At 37.8% G+C, this 17,092-nt stretch overlaps 1 protein-coding gene across 2 annotated transcripts in view; it reads right to left on the bottom strand.

The window, feature by feature from the left end:
- CPD (carboxypeptidase D) overlaps positions 1-17,092 on the bottom strand; it is a 61,947-nt gene that overhangs the window by 35,678 nt on the left and 9,177 nt on the right. For both annotated transcript variants that reach the window (XM_079798861.1, XM_079798862.1), the window contains exons 3-6: positions 3,328-3,470; positions 2,437-2,606; positions 1,032-1,381; positions 395-586 (exon numbers count right to left, since the gene is read on the bottom strand). In XM_079798861.1, coding sequence (XP_079654987.1) covers positions 395-586; positions 1,032-1,381; positions 2,437-2,606; positions 3,328-3,470 — 855 coding nt within the window. The remainder of the gene's footprint in view (positions 1-394; positions 587-1,031; positions 1,382-2,436; positions 2,607-3,327; positions 3,471-17,092) is intronic.

Raw genomic sequence — 17,092 nt, 5'->3', positions numbered from 1 at the left:
GCGACCAGGCTGGCAGGGGGGAGCAGTTGGGTGCGACCTGGCCAGCGGGGGCGGGGGGAGCAGTAAGGGGTGACAGGCCAGCATGGGGGGCAGTTAGGAGCGACCAGGCTGGCAGGGAGGGGGCAGTTAGGGGCAACCAGGCAGGCAGGCAGGTTAGCAATTAGGAGCCAGCAGTCCAGGATTGTGAGAGGGATATCCGACTGCCGGTTTAGGCCTGATCTCTGAGATTGGGCCTAAACCGGCAGTCGGACATCCCCCAAGGCATCCTAGATTGGAGAGGGTGCAGGCTGGGCTGAGGGGACCCACCCGCCCCGTGCACAAATTTCGTGCACCGGGCCTCTAGTACAATATAATAACAAAAAAGACTAAACATTAATAAACAGCTATTCTTTACCTTCCTGAGCCTTTTCATACCCATCAGGATTCATGGATGGCATCAGGTGAATTCTAGTGCTACGAACCAAATCTGTAACTTCAGGGTCTGTTCCAAAGTTTTTACAAAGGTATTCGATAAGGTTCAATAGCAGTTCTCGTCCAACCACTTCATTTCCATGCATGTTTCCAATATACTTAAATTCTGGTTCACCTGAAAACAAAATAATTATATAGAAGACTTTTTCCCTTTCCATTTATTATGAAATCTCTTTACTTTTCCCCCAACATATGCAAAGACACTGAGCCAAAAATTTAAGAAAAGATATCTTTCAATCAAAGAAGCAGGGAAAAGCATCTTATGAAGCAGCTTCCTTAATAATACATATGTCTAAGCAGGCTCAAAGCATGTATATATGCCATATACTATGAAAATAAAAATACCATTAGCAGAAAGAATATTATCTATGCAGTATGTTAAATATTGTGTCCAATAGGGGTTATTAAATTAATTTTCTTCTTTTCTGGCAAGATTGGTTACATTTTCTTTGTTCCAGTTACACATACCATAGGGGACCTTTCAGACAAAACACAGCAATATTGTAGTACACAGATCTGAGAGGCACTACTAAAATTATGTGCAAGACCACACTACTTACCTGGTTCGTGGACACCGGGGTTGTCAGATATCTCCATTACATACAGTTCTCTTGACTCTACTGATTTTCCCAATGAATAGAGCCGGGTGATGTTAGGATATTCATTAGCAAACCTTCTCAGGAAGATTTCCATATCAGGGAAATGGTGGTGGCGGAAGTCCTTTGGCTGAATTGGCTGGTGGGAGGATTGTGTTCCAGGCGAAAGATTAAGTGCAGCAACTGTGCTCGCAGTTACTACAGCCTCCGTTGTGTCAAGGATTACTGAGGTCACAGTTGGCCCCAGGGAAAAATTCACCTTTGTAGCTGGTCCTTCTTTCACGATTATATTATTAATAGTCAGTGGCATATACCTGAAAAAAAAATTTGAAAAAGTAGATGGCTTGGAGTTAAATTAAAACACACACGACTTTAACATTATAAAAGCATAATACTCACCATACTCTAGCACTTAGTGGTCTATCAAAACTCAACTAAATAAACATAAGTGTGTAAATTCAAGACTTTTAGGATATTATCACAGACTCCCCAATTACATCCTTAAAGAACTATTTCTCTTACCATCTTCCAGGTTCCATAGATTAGAATGCTTACAAAAAAGCACTTTCAAAGGACAGAATTGAAAGATGGAGTTCATTAATCCACTGTCACCATTGCTATAATACTCAAAGAAGGGATAAATTATCCAATTCTTTGCAGTGCCTTATTAAACTGACATTCCAACTATTCCAAATAGGAAAGTTAAAAATTAAATTAAAGATTATCAATTTAATCCTTAGCAAACTGATCTTACAGGAAGGTTTCCAGGGAAGGTGAGAAACCACTCATTTCATATATTGGAAAGATAATGATAAAGACAGCTCTCAAAATGTCTTTTACAAATCTCAGAGTTTCTGATACCCTGGTATTCAATTGCCTTGAAGCAATGCTTTACACAGCTGACCATATTTTCAAGCTTTTAAAACCGTCCTTCCTCTGAATTTTACAATTATGCCTCCTATCCAGTTGTACTATTAGACTATGTGACAAAAGACTCCACAATAGTATTTTCTCATTATAAAAGGAGGAGAATCAGAAAACAAGGAAAAGATAAAAGTCAGATACAATAAATAATATTTCCTAGACCAGTGGTTGGCAAACTGTGGCTCGCGAGCCACATGCGGCTCTTTGGCCCCTTGAGTGTGGCTCTTCCACAAAATACCACGGCCTGGGCGAGTCTATTTTGAAGAAGTGGCGTTAGAAGAAGTTTAAGTTTAAAAAATTTGGCTCTCAAAAGAAATTTCAATCATTGTACTGTTGATATTTGGCTCTGTTGACTAATGAGTTTGCCGACCATTAGTCCTAGACTGTATTTCTGTCTTATATATAAACAAAGGTTTGGTGTTTAGAGTCTAATTTAAATTCTTACCCAATTAAAACTGCTGTAATGTTGTAAGTCCCAGGAACAAGTAATCTGTGGAAATCACCAAATCTGCCTGTTGTGATATTATGATTAATACCAGCTACTGAGACAGTTGCATTTTCTAAGCCAGATCCCGTTACTGAGTCTTTAACAAATCCTGTAACTCCAATGTGGACCTAAAAAAACAAGAATCAAAGCAGACTGCTCAGAGGCAATCAATTTGGAAGGTAAGAGAATATAACCTTTCTGTGTTGACACAGAATTCCTAAAAAAATAAGGCGACTCCTCTATCTCCCTGAAATACTTTATTCAATCCCTCCAAGTTAAATAAACTACAGACAAAAATATTAAATCCTTGAACTTAAGTTATATGTGTCTGAAATCTCAAAATGTCAAAAATGTCAAAAATCTGAAAATTGGTAATGTGCTTTTGAAATTTCCTCTCCTCAAAGCTAGACTTCCAATTTTCTCAACAAGGCATAAGTGATAATATCTGTTATATCCAATAGTGTATTAGCCTGTCTGATGCTTAAATTAAACTTATGTTCATAGTGCGTACAGTGGTAAAGGTCCTCTAGCAAGTATGGTCACATGACATTGTAAGAACATGGTAGTACAAATTTGGCTATTATTTCAGTTTGCCAAAGCATTCTAAGACAGTTAAAGAAAACTCTCGGGAGGAAAAGAGCTGGGGGAGAGGGCAAGGAGGTACAAGTAGAATATGTTCTAATAGAGTCTAACATAATACTTTTTAAAGATAATCTACAATTTTAAATAATAAAAACAGATGAAGGGTATCTAGTATAGATTGTTATTCATATGCAACTGAATTCCCCCCTTACTCAATCCATTATTTCCATACCCCAACCTTTCAAAACTTCCAGTCACTACTTTTACCTTTTCAATCAATGTGATCAAAGACTCACGATTGTTCTCCCATTCTTGTTGAAGCTGCGAAGCAGGTGGGTACTTGCAACAAGACAATTCCAATGTGATCTCAAAACAGTTGGCCCATATGTAATTATAATCTTGCATACCACCTGTAACAAGAAGGAAAAGGTAAGTTTACTCTCAGGATTCTACTCTAAAAAAGACCAAAGAAATTAAATCTGCCATCTCTGCATGTATACATTTTCTTTTCATTAAATTGTTTGAAACTGGAGACGGTTCTTGAATTACTGGGGAGACTAAGAAGGAAGGTTAAAGGCATGTACATTGAAGATGAATATACATAAAGGAAATATATCTGACTGATAGGATAAACAGTTATGAATAGCATGAACACATCAGTTAATAAAAATAGCAATAATAACAACTGTACATGCCAGACATTCTACAAGCTTTATGTGTATTAATGTTACATCTTTACAACTATAAGAGGTAGTTATTACACTTTCACCCATTTTACAGATGTGAGGCACAGAGAGGTTAAGATTTTTTACAGAACATGAAGGATAAATGTTATCTGAAAGTTGTCAAGGACATTCATGCCAAAGCATTATTAAGTGCCTACTATTCTAACTGTACTTCCCTTTATCAAGTTGGCACAAGAAAAAAAAAAAAGGCTGTATATAAAGTGGGGCAGCTATACACATTGGGGAAAAAAACCCCAAAAGACATAACAAACCCTTTCAAAATGTGTTTAATGGAAGCAAAAAGGGTTAGAATAAGCACCCAGAGTCAGCCACCTTCACTATCTCTACATCTTTGTAAGCCCACACATTCATTCTGTAGAAAGCCTATTGTATTACCTTATCATTCCTGAGTTTGATTCCCACCCAGGTTGGGGGTTGTTTCTTGTTGGGGTGCATGCAAGAGGCAACTGATTGATATTTCTCTTTCTTTCTCTCTTCCTTGCCCCCCAACCCCACCCTTCCTCTCTCTCTCTCAAAATCAATAAAAGCATATCCTTGGGTGAAGATTAAAAAATCATTTGATTTTTTACAATAGACTTTATTTTAGGGCAATTTTAGGTTCACAGAAAAACTGAGGCAGAAGGTACAAAGATTTCTCATATACCCCCTGCTCCCACACATGCATAGTCTCCATTACCCACCCCCCGCCCCACCAGAAGGTGCATTTGTTACAACTGATAAAACTACATCAATACATCATTACTATATTAGGGTTCCATCTTGTTGGACAAATGTATAATGCCACATTTCCCATGTATTCTGGGAAGAGAAAGTCTATTGATATCTCCACATAGATGCATTATAGTATCACAGAGAGTAGTTTCACTTTGTGCTCTGCCTATTCATCCCTTCCTCCCCACTAACCCTTGCCAACCACTGATCTTTTTACTATCTCCGTATGGTTTTGCCTTTTCCAGAATGTCATATAGCTGGAATCATACTATGTAGCCTTTTCACATTTGTTTCTTTCATTTAGTAATAGGTATTTAAGGTTTCTCCATGTCTTTTTATAGCTTAATCATTCATTTCTTTTAGTGCTGAATAATATGCCATTGTTTGGATGTACCCGTTTATTCACTCACAGAAAGACATCTTGGTTGGTTCCACGTTTTGGCAATTATGAATAAAGTTGCTATAAACATCTGTGTGCAGGTTTTTGTGTGGATATGTTTTAAACTCCTTTGGGTAAATAAAATCCAAGGAACTCAATTTGAATGTATTAAATTTGAGGTGCCCATTAAGCATCTATGTGAGATATCAAATAGACGTTCTCTTCCCAGAACATATGCAGGTTTATAACCACCACAAGCTCTGTAACCTTTTTTTTTCTTATAAAACAAGGTATCCATCTTTGGGCCTTCTCTTATCTTCTAGTTACTAGTATCTTGTACTCACTTTGGGTCTCACAGGAAACCGGTGAGATGCTTAGTTTCAGATCCCTACCCAGTCATATTTAATCATTAAGTGATGCTAGTCACTTTTAGTCATAGTTGACCTATAATTATCTTTGCTAACTCTCACTTGTATTTATACATATGGACATATGCATGCTTATGTACATATTTATTAATCTTTTCCAATTTTTATTATAATATTAATCACAGTACAATGGTCACTGTGTGTAATACATTATACTAAGATTATAGAGATTTATAAATAAGAAACATACTTTAATTCAGAGTTTAGAGTCTTAGTGAGGAAGCAGAACACAGAACACATAAAAATAACAATTTCAGAGGAATGCAAGTGTGAACTAATCTGTTTTTTGCATAGGTAAAACTTAATTGCAAAAATGGTCAAACACACATTTTTTAATTATGCCTGAGGCAGTGAAGTAGACTACTTATAACACTATAATCCTGCCATTCTTTTATCTGTCCCTTAATTGTTTAACTTCAGTAGCAATTTAAAAAATAATAGCTAAGAGCAAGAAGAAGACTAAGTTTACAGTAATAGTGTTATGTAATCAGCTTTCTAGAGTAACTTTAATAGGACTGTAACTAGCCAGCTCCAATCAATGACTCACACAAATATATTCCCAGTATAGGGGGTAGGGTAGGGCAGAAGTTTGTTTTTTAATGTAGTTTCCAAAAGATGAAATTACATTCAGTGGTCACTAGTCCCAAAGATCATACACTGTTTTCCAAAGTGGCTGTGCTATTTCACATTCCCACCAGCATTGTATGAATGTTTCAGTTGCTCTGCAACTCACCTAAGATGGTCAAGCAACTGCTCAGCTCTTTCAATTTTAAGTATACCAGTGGGTGTGTAGTGGTATCTCATTGTGGTTTTAATTTGTAATCCCTTGTTAACTAATGATATTGTATATCCTCTCATGAGTTTATTTATCATATATTTTGGAAGACCTCGGAAACCACAGACCATAGTGAGATTATAGAGAGCAGGGGGCTCAAAAAAGCGATTCCATAAAGTTTTCTATGAGCTCATGGGCTCAACCCTGAAATGTACATGTGGGTCTGACTCTAAACAGCATACCAAAAGCACTGAAGTCAAGTACAGACCACTGCCCATGTCCCAGACTGGTCCCTGGGTGTTACACACACAAGCAGATCTGAACAGGCAGTGCAAAGGCTTTGAAAACTGAGCTGATACTAGAATCACAGCCCACAGAAGGTGAATCAAAACTTGCAAAACCTAACTGGGCCATTCACTGCTGGGACAAATCAACAAAAAATTACTATTTTTGTAATACTTAAACCAGGCTCAGATCTTATAAGATTCACAATGTCCAGGATATGATCCAAAATTATTTGGCATTCAAAGAACCATGAAAATGTCAACAACTCAACAAGGAAAAAATAATCAATAGATACCAACCCCAAGATGACGCAAATGTTGGAATTATCAGACTAACCTTAAAGCAATTATGATAGGCATGTTCTAAGGAAGAGTAAACATTATTTTTTTCCCTTTCTTTCTTTTTTCTTTTTTTTAAATCCTCACCCTAGATATTTTTCCATTGATTTTTAGAGAGAGAGGAAGAGAGAGGAAACGACAGAGAGAAATATTGATGTGAGAGAAACACATCAATTGGTTGTCTCCTGCACGAGCCCTGACCAGGGCCCAGGCCGGGGAGGAGTCTGCAACCCAGGTACGTGCCCTTGACCAGAATGCAACCCAGGATTCTTCAGTCCACAGGCCAACGCTCTAGCCAGGCGTCCTCAAACTACGGCCCGCGGGCCACATGCGGGTGTTTTTGCCGTTTTGTTTTTTTACTTCAAAATAAGATATGTGCAGTGTGCATAGGAATTTGTTCATAGTTTTTTTTAAACTATAGTCCGGCCCTCCAACGGTCTGAGGGACAGTGAACTGGCCCCCTGTTTAAAAAGTTTGAGGACCCCTGCCTGAGCAAAACCAGCTAGAGTGAAGAGTAAACATTCTTGAAATGAAATAAAACAGAAGACATAAAAAAGAACAAAACAGAAATTTCATTTTTTTCTTTATTTTGTTTTCCCCATAACATTTATCCCCCCATACTCTCTTCCACCTCCATCCACCCTTCTTCCCCTTGAAATCACAACTACAATAACCAAAATTTTAAAATTTACCTGATGAGATCAACAGAGGAATGAAAATGACCAGGGGAGTGAGTTAACTTGAAGATGGATAAGTAGAAATTACCCAGTTAGAACAACAAAGAAAAAGAAATTAAAAATAAAACAAAAGAGAGTTTTAGGGATAACACCAAAAGGTCTAACATTCTTGTCATTAATCTTGGAAGGAGAGAAAATATGTGACATGGCGAAAAAATGTTGAAGAAATAATGGCAGGAAACTCCCCAAATTTGGCAAAAGACATAAACTTACATTTCAAGTAACTCCGCAAATCCCAAACAGGATAAACTCAAAGAAATTTATGCCTAGATACTTCACAATCAAACTACTGAAAACTAAAGATAAAGGGAAAAAATCTTTAAAAGTAGGGAACAACAATTCAAATGATGGTGAATTTCTCATCAGAGGCCCTGAAGGCCAGAAGGCACAAAATGTCTTTTATAAATAAGAAAAGAAAAATAATCAAAATCATCAAGCCAGAACCCAGAGTTTCATATCCAGTGAAAATATCCTTCAGAGAATTCAGGCAAAAAGACATTCTCAGTGAAGGAAAACAACAAGAATCTGCCACAAGCAGACTTGCTTTATAAGAAATGCTAAAGAACGTTCCTCAGGCAGAAGAGAAATGATACCAGAGAAAAACTTGGAACTTCAATGATAAAGAAAACAAATGGTAGCCCCAGACAGGTGGCTCGGTTGATTGGAGCATCATCTATACAACTAAAGATCTCGAGTTTGATTCCCACCCAGGTTGGGGGTTGTGTATGTAGGAGGCAACTGATTGATATTTCTCTTTCTCTTTCTCTCTCTCTTTCTTCCCTCGCCCCCCACCCCACCTTCCTTTCTCTCTCAAAATAAAAGCATATCCTTGGGTGAAGATTAAAAAAAAGAGAAAAGCACTGATTTAGACTATATCCTATATTCACAGGGGGAGTTGACAAAAATAAAAAGGTATAAAATTTGCTTTTAAACCTTCCTACTTATCCAGAGTTTTCTATGCTCAGATAAATTAAATGCAATGTACTAGGACAGTGGTTGGCAAACTGCGGCTCGCGAGCCACATGCTGCTCGCGAGCCGAGGTTTGCCGCTCTATTGACTAATGAGTTTGCCGATCACTGTACTAGGAAAACTATAATGCTTTCATTCTTTTATCAAAGTCAAAGAACAAGGCTAAAAGTTATTAACCATTAGGAATCTGTCCAGTACTATAACAAATTGTGATCAATACTAATTGTTGATCTGATTAAAGGATCTACTCATACCCAGTCAACTGTTTCAATCCATTTGTCTCACAATTAGTCTCCACAGGCTTTAAGATACCCAATTCCTCTTTATAATGGAAGCAGTCCCATTACTGTTGTTACTACAGAGAGATCTAGCGTTTGGGGTGTGTGTGTGTGGGCGGGGGGGGGTAGCTCTTAAAGACATCCAACCCTTCATTCAAAGTTGGGGCACTAATGATTCACACTCATGTTTCAAACAGAAAGCCAATTGAAAAAGTATAGTCAACACTTCAGTGTTAAGATAAACACAGCAAGTTTTTCTTTAACTTGCCTCAGTAGGCCAACTATAATGTATCAAACTGTATTACACAAGAATCGTATAAATCTTTCAGAGAAAAAAACTTCAATGTATTTTTTTTTACATTAGAAGAAGCACTTTAGAGTGTAGAAATATAGCTAGGCAATTTCCACTCTAAATTTGAAGCTTATTGTTATTTCTTAACTAAAACTACTTTAACGGATAGTGAGAAGTTCTCACAACTTTGGGTTTTGTGAATATTTTATTTATAGATATTGAGTTATTAAGTGACGGTTTTGTAATCCTTAAGGTATTTTTAAAAGCTAATTAGCATGATCATAAAAATTGTTAAGTGTAACATCTGGGTCAAATGAATGGAAAAAACGAAGGTTGCCATTGAAAAAAATCCCCCATATTCTTGATCTTTAAATTCAACTTCATTTTGACCAACTCTTAACTGAATTTGGTCTTTGTATCGAGAAACTTATCTTATGAAAATCTACTTCCTTCACCACTCCCACTGAACATATATTTGCTAGTGATATGATTCTACAAAGTTAAACTAAGTTACAGTCTTGCATCTGTTTGCAGTTTTATCTAACTAAGTCAACAATCTCTCACACACAGCTCTTGGAACAGAATTTTCCTTTTTTTACTAAAAAAAAAAAAAAAAGAGAAAAAAAAAAGGACTCTTCCAGCTCTCTACCACCTAAGTTAAATAGGGGGGAAAAAAAAAAGAAGGGGAGGGGGGCAAGCAGCAAGCACATCTAATTTTAGACATCAGATCTGAAGATTTAGGGGCCAAGTCCTAAAATCCTTTTGTGTTTGGTTCTCAATCTTTCATGTAAGTCTTACTTTCATGTAAGTCTTAACATCACATTACCAAATACACAACTGTACTGCTCCTAGAGGTCAGATTTTATATTAGGCTATATTTCAGTTTATTAAAGCAAATATTCTGTTTGAGTATTATTTTACCTTTTTGTTTTCCTTTTAAATTAGGTGGCACTCAGATTAAAAAAAAAAAAAGAAAAAGGAAGAATGAGGTCCAATCAGCTCTTTAATGTATAAGATCAGACAAGACCAAATGCACTTTATTAATGCACATTTGCTTATCAATAGTATTCTTAAAACGTGAACAACCGGCTGAGAATATCTGAACTATCACCATTTTTAAAAAAAATATTTTATTGCTTTTAGAGAGAGAGAAAGGGAGAGGGAGAGAGAGACATACACATTGATGTGAGAGTGAAACATCAATAGGCTGCCTCCTGCACACCCACCATTAGAAACAGACTGAAACCCAAACATGTGCCTGACTGAGAATTGAACAGGCAACACTTTGGGGTACAGGACAACATCCCACCAACTGAGCCACACCAGCCAGGGCTGAACTATCAGCATTTCCCTCCCCTCCCCTCCCCTTCTCTCTCTCTCTCTCTCTCTCTCTCTCTCTCTCTCTCTCTCTCTCTCTCTTTCTCTCTCTCTCTCTCTCTTTCTCTCTCTCTCTCTCTGTCTCCTTACATCAGCATTCTTTAAAGAAAACATTCCCGTATGAAATGCCAGAAGTGCATTCACTTTGGAGGTAAAAAAGCACCCATTTGTGTGTGTGTGTGTGTGTGTGTGTGTAAGTGTATGTGTGTGTGTGGGTATATACATACATTCATATATATACAGTCTTAGATAGATAGATATACAGTCATGTGCTACTTAATGATGGGTATACATTCTGAGAGATGTGTTGTTAGGTGATTTTATTGTACAAACATCATAGGGTGTACTTACACAAACCTAGATGGTCTAGCCTACCACACACTGAGGCTATGTGGCACAGCCTACTGCTCCTAGGCTAAAAACCTGTATAGCATGTTACAATACAAAACAGCACAAGATTAAATCAAGCACAAGAGAAAATGACGCAATCAAGAAACTTAAAAAAAAAAAAAAAGAAACTTAGTAAACACCAGATGTATGAGGCTGCTGGTGTTTTACAAGGGGCATACTGTTTTACAGCAAACTTTTCCTTTATAAGTAGAAAGAGTACACTCTAAAATAATGTTAAAAAGGTAAAAAAGAACCTCGGTTGCTCAAACTTAATTCATTCCGGAAGGCTGTTCGAAAAGCGATTTGTCAGAAAATGGAATCATTTTTTCTCATTAGAAATAATGTAAATTGAATTAATCCTTTCCAAACCCCCAAATGATTCCCTGTTGTAACCTTTCTTATATACAGTACATGTCTAGTGTATGTCTAATCTAAAAAAAGGACATCCTCTCTAATAAAATGGTAATATGCAAATTAACCATCACTCTGCTACATAAACCACGCCCACCAGCCAAGCCACGCCCACCGGCCAATCAGGGTGAGTATGCAAATTAACCCCTATCCAAGATGGCTGCAGCCACAGAGAGCAAGGTTTCCCAGGTAACAGAGCAAGCCAAGCTTTCCATAGCCGTTGCAGGCCTAAGCCTCCACTCAAGCTACAAAGTTTCAATTATAGAAGGTAAACAAATTCAAACAAATGGCGGCAGAATGGAGCTTGAGAGAGCAGGCCAGGGTTGCCGGCGGCAACAGGGGAAGCAAAGCTTTCCGCACACCCTGGCCGGGCTCACCCACTTAAGGCTACAAAGTTTCAATTGTAGAAGGTGAATTAACTGCCACAGAAATGGCTGCCGCCCCAGAGGGAGCAGCAGGAGGCTTGGCTCCGCTCCAGGTTACAAAGTTTCAATTGTAGAAGGAAAATAAATTCCAGATACCAGGCCTCCGCTTGGGTTGCCAGGGGGCGTGGCCGGCCTGCAAACCACCACAGACCCCTTGCTCAGGCCGCCCCACACCCCAAGGGAACCCCACCCTGATCCGGGACACCCTTCAGGGCAAACCAGCTGGCCCCCACCCATGCACCAGGCCTCTATCCTATCTAATAAAAGAGTAATATACAGATTGATCATCACTGCAACACACAATATAGCTGCCCCCATGTGGTCAAAGATCCTGCCCCCATGTGGACACAAGATGGACACTACAAGATGGCCAGCAGGGGAGGGCAGTTGGGAGGCACCCGGCCTGCAAGGGAGGGCAGTTGTGAGGGACCAGGCCTGCAAGGGAGGGCAGTTGAGAGGGACCAGGCCTGCAAGGGAGGGCAGTTGGAGGTGATCAACCCTGCAGGAGAGGGCAGTTAGGGGTGACCAGGCTGGTAGAGGAGGAAGTTGGGGGCAAACAGGCTGGCAGGGGAGCAGTTAAGCATCAACCAGGCTGGCAGCGGAGTGGTTAGGGGGTGATCAGGCTGGCAGGCAGAAGCGGTTAGGGGCAATCAGGAAGGCAGGCAGGCAAGCAGTTGGGAGCCAGCAGTCCTGGATTGTGAGAGGGATGTCCGACTGCCCGTTTAGGCCCGATCCTAGTGGGATCGGGCCTAAACGGGCAGTCGGACATCCCTCCAGGAGTCCCAGAATGGAGAAGGTACAGGCTGGGCTGAGGGACAACCCCCCACCGTGCACGAATTTCGTGCACCGGGCTTCTAGTAAAATATAAATGAAAATTTAATAAAAAGGAAATGAAATGTATAATAAAAAATGAAAATTTATATACACATTAGAACTTACCTTTAATGTTGAGAACTACTGATGACTGAACATGGAGAAGAGGGAAGAAGGGGTGGAGGGGTGGAGGGATGGAGGGATGTTACTGTTTGGAAGGGGAATCCCCTTCCATAAAAAGGAAAGTCAGGTAGTTGTTCTTCTGGGGTTCTTTCTTACTTTTGTGTCTTTGCTCCACTAGAACTTGCTTCAGGCTCACTGGGTCTCTGTCTCACTAAAAACCTATCCAATGACATTTGTTTTTGTCAGCGTTTTAACACCTGCCTGAAGTGAAACACTGCATTGTCACTGAACAAGTTTATCACATGGTTTGCTACTTCTTTGTCAGGGTGATATTTCTGAATAATTATTCACAGCACAATTTCCCGATATGTTAACAATGTGAGGTTTAGCGGTAAACTGACTCAAACTCATGCATTCTCTTCTTTGTCACCTGCAAAACATATGACTAATCATACAGGTATCAGCATGAAAAGGTTGTCTGGTTGAGAACCAAAGTTTTGTTTGACAACCAAGATATTTTCCATGAACAAACTGTTCGAGAACCAAATTGTTTGAGATGGGAGATGTTCGAGAACTGAGGTTTGACTACATAGTAAATAAATAAGCCAGTAACATAGTTGTTTATTATCCTTATAAAGTATTATATACTATAGTTATGTACAGTACATAATACTTTTATATGACTATCAGCGCAGTAGGTTTGTTTACACCAGCACCACCACAAACACAGGAGTAACGCACTACGATGTTACAATGGCTACAACATCGTTATTTCAGCTCTATTGTAATCTTATGGGACCACCGTCACATATGTGGTCTGTTACTGACCTAAACATAATTATACAATACATAACTCTGTGTGTGTGTGTGTGTGTGTGTGTGTGTGTGTGTGTGTAAATTTCTGGTTCCAAGCAATTAAATTATGCCAGGAATCAATATCAATTGAATTTTCAAAATCATGTACACTGCCATATGCTTTCCACATCTCTCATAACTCCTAAATCTCTTTATCATCTTCACCTCCCTGTCAAGCTCCAAAGCCTATTTCTCAACTGCCCATTTCTCAAGTACCATCTCCAATTTTCCCTCCTCTCCCAGCTAAAGTGAAAACACACACACACACTCAAATGACAGAGATGGGATTCAAACCCAAGGCAGCAGGACTCCAAAGCTCTGCTCTTAGCCACTACACACACTGCCTTCGAGTCCTCCTATCTTCAGGAAAATAGTGGGATTCCTTGTCCTTTTAGAAGTTTTATAAGTTTAAAGAGGGCAATTCTTAAAAGCTGTCCTAAACTACAATTCAGTTTCATTAAATTTACTTTGGAATAAACATACTAAACCATCAGATTATTTTTATGTCTTCCATGAAGGAAAACCATAATAAAGAGTGGTAGACAAAAGGCATATAAATCAGCACACTGTGGTTTTTGTTTTTTTTTCTTTTTTGTTTTTTTTTTAAAGAAGAAAGCCTCTACACGAGTAAGCCCAGCTTAGGCTCTGACAATAACAAGCTTTAGCAGGGGAGCACAACTATTCAGAAGCCTTATTAGGATCATCATTCCCTAGGGGGAGCCTGCAGGTCTGAGAGACATGTTGAGAGAAGCCAGGACGACCCACAAAGGCAGCTAGATATGCTGAGTCAACCCTGGCAATGAAGGTGATTTGGAGCCAGGTCACCTCACATCCACACTACTAATATGCTGTCTGATCCATCAAGAGCAGGAATTATTTCTGTTCTGCTCCCACTGTATCCCCGTCACCTAGTAAAGTATATGGGACATGGCAGGTACTAAGTAAATAGTTGCTAAGTGAATATTGTACAAGTTAGTAAAAAATATTTCTTCTCTGAGCCCTTAATTTCCTATAATGCAAAAGGGTTGGACTAGAACAATACATTCACTTTAAGCTCTACAAGTCATACTTCAGTAAACTATAATTTCTAAGTACATCACATAAAGCATCAGTAAAATTGCTCCAAGACATCCGGGTCTGAAAACAGCCTAGTCACAAGGTTTCATAACATCTTACATCATCTTACTTATGCAGTCCCACATAAGATAAACAATGAATTTGCCCTGTTGAAAATAATGCAACGGCTCAATATTGCTGAGGCAGAAAGAGATACTAGCTATTGTAGAAATAATATAACATAAAATACGTTTGATAATATAACATAAAATCAGCTAAAAAGGGAGAGAAGTTGATACTCTTAAAAACAATAAAAATAGAAGCATCAAAATTTAACTTCTTCAGATGTTTGCAGGATGAGAAAAATCTGTTAGCTGATTTAACCAAATAATCTTACTGTGAAGAAAGAACACTTATTTTTTAAAATAGTATAACATAGATTTATCTCCTATAATCAATTGTTAATTAGAAATTACTTCCTAACCTTTTACAACTTTCTCCAAACAGGAAAAATAAATTATTTTTAACCCATTATTTTAAATAATATCTCAAATAACGGAGCAGCACCTTAACTATATCATAAAACCACTAGTTCATGAAGTTGGGTTTTATTAAATATATTTGCTAAAAACTGAAATGGAATTAAAGCATGTCCCTTATCTATAAAAAATTTAAGTGGTTTTCAAATCACCTCTAATTGTTATCGGCAGAAAGTTTTACTTCTAAATATTTTAAACCTCTTTGTGGAAGCTTGTTATATACAGGGCAGGGCAAAATTATGGTGACAGTTGTGAATACATGAAACAGAGTTTCTTCTTGTATTATTTATTATATTATTTTCCATATGAATAACTGTAAGCCTACTTTTGCCCCACTCCGTATAAGAATCATTAGAATCAGAAAACTCTAGAAAGTATGGAGTCCTCACACACAGAGCCCAATCTGGGTACACATGGCTTGACATAAAAAGTTAGAGTAATTCAAGTTTAAGTAAAGGCACATGGAGAGAAATGTCATAAGATTCTTTATAATGTGACCAACTGCCAATAAAAACAAAAGGAAGACCGAAGGCATTTCATCACGGGCAAATTCTAAGAAGAGAAAAAGTTTATACTGATGACATTTTCATGGGATGACATGTTCTTTCTGGTTACTCTTAATTAAACAGTCTAAGTCTATGTATTAAAAACAAAAAGTTAATTCTTCAGAGGACATCAAAACTTTAAAATCAACAGTAGCTGTTTTTATAACATTTAAAAGAAGGATACACAATCCAAACTTATTTAACAATTCTTTTAATTATAGCATTCTGGAAGCCTTGTACATTGCTGGTGGGAATATAAAATGGTGCAGCCAATGTGGTAAATAGTTTGGTGATTCCTTAAAAGCTAACCACAGAATTACCATATGACCTAGCAATTCAACTCCTGAGTATATACCCAAAATATTTAAAAACAAGGACTCAAACAAATACTGTACACCAACATTCATAGCAGCATTATCCACAGTAGCCAAAAGGTGGAAACAACCCTGTGCCCATCAACAGATGAATGGATGAAGGAAATGTAGTATACATATACAAACAATGAAATATTTCTCAGTCGCAAAAAGGAATGAAGTTCTGATACATGCTACAAAATGGATGAACCTTAAAAACATACTAAATGAAGTAAGCCAGATGCAGGACAAATATTGTACGATTCCAGTTACATAAAATATCTAGAATAGGCAAATTTATAGAAATAGAATGATTAGAAGTTACCAGTATATAAATATCTAATCACTATATCATACACCTGAAACTAATAAACATTGTATGTCAACTGTAAACTGAACAATTAAAAACAATTACCAGGTGCTGGAGAGAAGAAAATAGGGACTTAATGCTTAATAGTTACAGAGTTTCTGTTTGGGGTTGAAAGGTTTTATAAATAGACAGTTGTGATACAGTGGCATAACATTATGAATAAATTAATGCCACTTAATTCTACATTTAAAAATGGTAAAAATGCAAATTTTATGATTGACATATCTATGTATTAGTTATCTATATATACACCACCACATTTTTTAAAAAAGCAACAGCAATCCATGATCACCACACAGACTAAAATGCAAAAGGAAAATGTGCCTTTATATAAAATGGAGAGAACTTGGCCACTGGCAGCCTGACCTGATGTGCCTCCTGATATGATGTGATCTATATATAATGGTCATACTGGAAAATCTGACCTGAATCTTATCATAAAGAAAATGACAAATCTAGAATATGGGATGTTCTGTAGGACAACTGCCTCGGCTCTTCAAAGGATTCACCATTATTAACCCTTTGCACTCGCTTGCTTTTTTCTCGATTCCTTTATTCTACTCGGGATTTAATTTTTTAAATACCCCAGATTTTACAAAGCGCGGCAGTAGAATAAAAAACTGGAGTTTCTTTTCATACAAACTTATTTATTTGGATTTTTTTATATTTCAAATTATTGATACATTCAATACAATTCGACATACGAACTGCTACCGACGCTAACTGTGTCGAGTCACACTAGACATCTGAGTGCAAAAGGTTAAGAAAAGAGAGTGTTGATATGACTGTTTTAGATTGGGGAAACTAAAAAAAAAACAAAAAAAACACCACAAGAG

This window comes from Cnephaeus nilssonii (assembly GCF_951640355.1).
Source record: "Cnephaeus nilssonii genome assembly, chromosome: 19".
In the NCBI taxonomy this organism is placed as follows: Eukaryota; Metazoa; Chordata; class Mammalia; order Chiroptera; family Vespertilionidae; genus Cnephaeus; species Cnephaeus nilssonii.
This window is presented reverse-complemented; position numbering and strand designations above follow the sequence as displayed.